The sequence below is a fragment of the Corvus kubaryi genome, unplaced genomic scaffold (assembly GCF_017639235.1).
Source record: "Corvus kubaryi isolate FWS band 111438036 unplaced genomic scaffold, C.kubaryi_AGA036_p1.0 37148, whole genome shotgun sequence".
NCBI classification, from domain to species: domain Eukaryota; kingdom Metazoa; phylum Chordata; class Aves; order Passeriformes; family Corvidae; genus Corvus; species Corvus kubaryi.
This window is the reverse complement of record NW_024581038.1, coordinates 1,110,006-1,116,443: the sequence shown is the minus strand read 5'-3', so window position 1 is coordinate 1,116,443 and position 6,438 is coordinate 1,110,006. Positions and strand designations below refer to the sequence as shown.

Below are 6,438 nucleotides of genomic sequence, written 5' to 3'. Positions count from 1 at the left end.
ACATTCTGCACCTAAAGGCTGAAGTGTGAGAGATTGGTTACGTGAAAAGGGACATATAGATTCGGGATATACAGATTCTTTGCAGCTTACTGATCTGAGAAGCTGGCTACGTGAGAACGGGCACATAGACCCTTGCAGCTAGCTGAGCAAGGTCTCATAAGACAATGCACCACACATCCTGTGTAACAACTGAAGTTACAGAATATTACATGTATCTTGCTCAGTAACTGAACCACCATTGAGTCTTATTGCTGAACTATGGGTTTATTTGCAGAGCCAGCAAGGTTAGGTTTTGGCAGCAAAACAATGGACATCTGTGGTTAGAAGGCCAGGGAAAAAGGCAGAACTGCTGACCACGAAAGGGGGTCTAAGGAGGGGTTTAGAATCAGCTTAGTCGACGTGAACCACTTAGAATGCGCCGTTACGAATATGCATAATGCTTATTATTGTTAGTATATAAGGAGTTCTGGTACAATCAATAAATCGGATTCCTGCTGATCACTCATATTGAGCATCTGGGTTTCCCCTCTATCGCGACATTCTGGCGCCCGAACAGAGGATGGAAAAAGGGACCGTAGAGATGGATAACCTGCGTCCATCAGCCTGCCGGGAATAGGGACCGTAGAGGCGGACAACCTGTAGCCACGGCACGATACAGAGTCTGCGTCAGTCCCGTAAGCAGCTCGGGAGGCTGCAGAGGTGGTGAAAAGTCCACACCTCCAAGCCCAGGAGCACCTACAGAGGAGTCCTGCTGGCCACGCACCGCCGGGTCTTGCAAAGGCTGCAACAGCGCGCTGACGTTTAGGTATGGCTAAGAGACAAGCGGTGTATCAATTGCTCAAATGCTTTTTAGAAAAGCAGAGCACACCAGGGATAGATTGTAAAAAGGATCTCCCTGGACTTTTAGATTATGGGGTTGCTAAGGGTTGTTTTATTGATCCGAATGAAGTTTTTGAGAGGGAGCAGTGGAAAGTGTTTGGGGATAAGATATTTGATGCAGCTACGCAGGATGATAAGGTGGCTAAAAAGATGATGAAACCGTGGCGGGCAGTGAGTAATGCTTTGGCACAGTATGAGGCAGAGCAGAAGGCTGCAGCAGCCGCTGCGCAGCGCTTAGGAATGCCGCTTACTCGGGAGAAGGACATGGGTGATAGCTGCCTGTTACCTCCCACAATGAATACTTTTACTATGCAGACAGGAAAAGTAGTTTCAGATCCTGTGTTTTCGCCTCCTGCATCTCCCCAAGCTGTTAGTGCCCCCTCTGCATCGTTAGAGCATGAGTTATTACCTACAGCCCCACCTTTTGAACAATCCCCCACAGCCCGCCCTCAACCGCCACCGCCTGAGAGCCAGTCGGCAGCACTTTCACTCCCTTCTGAGCAAGCTAATAGTTTGCTTAGTGTAAACACAGACTCAGGAATTCAAGAGATAGCTAAGGAACGAGAGGAATTTTGGAGAGAGGTTGCTAAGAATATTGCTGCTGAGGGAGACATAGATTTTGCCAGAGAGTTTGTACAGGCTTTTCCAGTTGAATTTTCACCTCCTAATGCTCAAGGACAGATCACTGTTAATATCAGACCTTTAGATTGGAAAGTGCTTACCCAACTGCAAGCCACTGTTAATGAATCTGGGTTAAAAGGGGAACCAACTCGTCAAATGCTTGATTATTTATGGGGCTCTATGCTCTTGCTACCGAATGATATTAAAAATATCACTAAGCTAATACTAACACAGCACCAGCGTATGCTGTTTGGAGCTTACTGGCAGACTTTATGCCAGCAGTCGGTAGCAACGCAGTGGGGAACAGGAGATCCTTTACGTGGGGTAACTTTAGAGGAATTAATGGGTCTGGGAAATTACACCCGGACAGAAGCACAGGCTCTCATAGGTCCTGATAAGGTTCGGGAAAGCATGAATTTAGCACGACGAGCAATAGATCATATTAAGCAACCAGGGGGATTACCATCACATATGAGTATCAAACAGGGAAGAGATGAGCCATTTGGTACCTTTATAGATTGCGTAGCAAACGCTATTGTAGCAACTGGGCTTCCAGACTATATGCATGGTATTTTGCTTAAACAATGTGCTATCCAGAATTGTAATCCCACTGCACGTAGTGTGTTAGTTACTCTGCCTGCTACTTGGACTATTGAGGAGGCACTAGAGAGAATGTCACAGGTCCCTGTAGGTCCCCAAGCTATGATTGTTAATGCAATAAAGGAACTTGGAAAGGAACTGGGAATAGGGATGAAACAGCAGGCTGAGGTAGCTCAGAGGCAGATTGAGGCAAATCAGAGTCAGGTTTTAGCTGCCCTTGCACCTTTGCAAAATCACCAGAGCGGGTCTCGACGACAGACCACCCGACTGTGACGTTTTCGCTGTGGAGCCTCCGGTCACTTGAGACGGGATTGCAACGCTGGTAACGTCTGGTGTCAGCATTGCCGATCGGACACCCATGCCAGCACTGCCTGCCGGAGGTCGGGAAACGGGAAATCGAGCGGGAAGGCCCACCCCGCGATGACACCAAAAGCGGCAGCATACCCAGTGACCCAGGAAATCAACACCTGCACACCTTTACTGACTCTGACCAGCACTTTCGTCTCCAGCCCGCAACCCGGGGGAGCCTCGGATTGGACTTGGCAATCTCAATAAACTGTACTCTTATAGACATTCGACCGCAGCGTGTCCCCACCGGGATTAAAGGACCTATAATTATAAATGGGAAAGCGGTCGGAGCACTTTTAATCGGACGCTCATCAGCTACTATGGAAGGATTACAAATACTTACAGGACTAATTGATGCGGACTATACTGGAGAAATTCAAATTATGGTACAGACTCTTTTTCCACCAATGTTCATAGAAAAGGGCACTCGACTAGCCCAATTGGTGCCTTTGCTGGTTCTCACTAAAGGACTATCACCTGTACACTCCAACCCTAGGGGTGAGGGAGCCTTTGGATCCACAGGGCCGGCAGCCATGCTCACTGTGAGCTTGAAAAGTCGGCCACGCCGCCAGGTGACAGTAACATACCAAGAAGAGACTGTTACCCTGACAGCACTCTTGGACACTGGCGCTGATGTATCCATCATCAGCAGTCACCACTGGCCTCAGCATTGGCCCACCTTTGAATCTGATGCTACAGTCACTGGAGTGGGAGGACTTACCCTCGCTCACAAGTCCCCTCCATTGCAATGGACTATAGCTGATCAAGTGGTAAATTGTAGTGTGTCCATCATCCCATTGCCACTTGGTGTTGCTGCTCTGGTGGGACGAGACATACTCGCTCAAATGGACATGGTTCTTACCACAGACCAAAATTTTTAGGAGTGGCCATTGCTTGGACTTTTCCCCTCCACCAGCTCAAAGAGGGACTGGAAGCTATGTTCACTTTAAGGACATGGCTGCAGGGGAATGGAAAGGCCCTGCAGAGGTGTTATATTTTGGTCGTGGCTATGTTTGTGTGCTTACTCCTACAGGTCCACAGTGGATACCCAGCCGCTGGGTCAAACCGACACCGCTCAAGTCTGGAGCCTCCACAATATCATCTTCCGGAGCTGAGTCTGCTTCGGCTACATCTAGTAGCTGATCCAGTGATCGCACCTCTTGCAAACATCGTGCCTACCCAACTTAGGCACTTTGAATCCTAGGAGGAAGCAGAACAGCTACTGGACGCCCTTGAACAGTATTATCCAGGGAAGCTTAATTGTCGAACCTGTGGTGTTTGCGGGAAGCCAGGGCATTTTGCATGGTTTCTTATCCGATGTGGGGGCTGTAACAAAGAGTGGTGGGTTCCTCAGACACTTCTGTTAGGGGGAGCATGGTGTATTATTTGTGAGGGAACTTGGCGACGTGACACGTTACAGAGAGATTTAGAACGGGAAACTGGTTTACCAATTTTTCAGGGTCTTACTCTTTATGAGTCAGTAGAACAATGAGCTATTGCTGAATTTCGCTATCGAATTAATCATGAGGTTGCTCGCATTCGCTTACAGCTTAAATCCGCAAAAGTGCATAAAGTTTGCGGAGATGGCCTTAAAATACCACGCCAATGGATGGTGCGTACCCATGAGTGGGAATGCATGTGCCATCACTTTAGCGCTTGCAACATTGCTGATAACCGTGCACGCTACCGATCCACACCACGTTAGCGCTATAGACCACTGAAAAAACATGTGGATTACCTGGGCTAACCAAACAGGCCAAGATTCTTTTTGCTTATCCTTAGCAACGCCTTCTGACCCTTTCCGCACTTGCCTTATTGGGGTTCCATTAGCAGAAACTGGTAGCCTTAAAAAATACACCCTCAGCTACTCAGAGCCAGAAATTGCACTCTCAACCTTTTGTAATGCAAGCTATTCTACCCTCACTGATAACTATCTCGATACTCACCTCTCTACTTTTAACATCTGCAATGACCTTAAAATAAAGAAAAACCCTTTAGCTGCCCAAGCACGAGCAATTGCCTAAGGCCTTAATACATCTATGTTTGAGCCACAAGAGCTAGATCTCTTAGGCTCTCAGCCTAGTCCCTATTGTCTTATGTTTAGAGGCAGTCACTTTGACAGCAGTGTCAGCCCCCAAAGGCCAAACAAAGACAGTACATGGCTGAGCCCTACCACCTCATGGTACTTTAACATCACGGTGTACTGCAATGGCTCAGTATGGCCAGTTGATAATCCTCCACAAGAATCCAGGGCTTTTCCCTCAGGAACTTTCCTCATTTGTGGGGACAAGGCATGGCCAGGAGTGCCTTCTAAACCAGTGGGAGGACCGTGCTATTTTGGGAAACTAACAATGTTTGCTCCTAGCATTCAGCAACTGTTAAATATTACACACAAGCGAGCACGACGAAGCGCTCTTCCATTAGATCCTAATTGCAGAGACGATATGCAGTTATGGAAAATTCCTGCTGTCTTTTTTGCTTCTCTTTTAGCCCCAGGAGCTGCATCAGCACGTGCCCTCACTCAGCTTAGAAGGTTGGCAAGTTGGACAGGCAAGCAAGCAAATGTCACCTCACACCTGATAGGTGAGCTTGTTGCAGACGTGGATAGCTTACGCCACACCTTACTGCAAAATCGTGCAGCCATTGATTTCCTACTGTTAGCACATGGACATGGATGCAAAGACATAGAAGGAATGTGCTGCTTTAACTTAGCAGATCACAGTAAATCCATACATTCTCAGCTTCAATGGCTCACTGAACATACCAAAAAGCTCACTGTTCAGGACAGTCCTTTCGATAGATGGTTTCAAGGGACCTTTGGAGGACTTGGAGTTTGGGCCATAAGTCTCATAAAAGAAGGTCTTAGATGGGTCGGCATCATACTTTTGCTATTGCTTGGAGCACGCATTATATCTTCTTGTTTAGCCAAACATGTAGATCGACTAACTCAGGGAGTTTTGCTTGCTCAAACTAATATAAACGGGGGAATTGTGAGAGATTGGTTACGTGAAAAGGGACATATAGATTCGGGATATACAGATTCTTTGCAGCTTACTGATCTGAGAAGCTGGCTACGTGAGAACGGGCACATAGGCCCTTGCAGCTGGCTGAGCAAGGTCTCATAAGACAATGCACCACACATCCTGTGTAACAACTGAAGTTACAGAATATTACATGTATCTTGCTCAGTAACTGAACCACCATTGAGTCTTATTGCTGAACTATGGGTTTATTTGCAGAGCCAGCAAGGTTAGGTTTTGACAGCAAAACAATGGACATCTGTGGTTAGAAGGCCAGGGAAAAAGGCAGAACTGCTGACCACGAAAGGGGGTCTAAGGAGGGGTTTAGAATCAGCTTAGTCGACGTGAACCACTTAGAATGCGCCGTTACGAATATGCATAAAGCTTATTATTGTTAGTATATAAGGAGTTCTGGTACAATCAATAAATCGGATTCCTGCTGATCACTCATATTGAGCATCTGGGTTTCCCCTCTATCGCGACACTGAAGGACTTATTCTGGCCAGCTTTTGTCATCACCTATCCCTAATTAATAATCTGCTGATTGTTAAAACAGGCTTTCTTCTACGTACTGGCAGGAAAAATTATGTCATTTTTTAGATATTTGGGAGGCACTAGAGAATACAGTGATGCATAGGCATTCCTCTGGAATTAAAATATCTACTCAGAGGATTGTAACAGAACTACAAGCTTTCTCTGAAGTAATAAATTAGTAGTAACCACAGTACTTATTAAGCCTACCCTTTATATTGTGAACTAACAAATGTTGCAGAAAATTTTTGCGTCCTCAAGTATATGAAGAACTTACGACCTGGCTTCTCAGCTTTCCTGCGCTGCTACTGTGCTCCTATGCTTCTATTACACTCAGATTTACAGAACTAATCTATTTTCAACAGATTCAGTCTAGCAGCCACAAATAACCATGAAAAACAATAAAATAAGCAATAAAGAAATTAGAAGGGGGAACAGA

The 6,438-nt window shown here is 46.3% G+C and overlaps 1 protein-coding gene across 1 annotated transcript; it reads left to right on the top strand.

The window, feature by feature from the left end:
* The first annotated feature begins 484 nt into the window (after positions 1–484).
* Positions 485–5,918, top strand: LOC121661358 (syncytin-A-like). The gene is made up of 2 exons (XM_042021492.1): positions 485–805; positions 3,482–5,918. The coding sequence occupies exon 2, from the start codon at positions 4,488–4,490 to the stop codon at positions 5,571–5,573; it is 1,086 nt and encodes a 361-aa protein (XP_041877426.1). The 5' UTR covers positions 485–805; positions 3,482–4,487; the 3' UTR covers positions 5,574–5,918.
* The last annotated feature ends 520 nt before the right edge of the window (positions 5,919–6,438 follow it).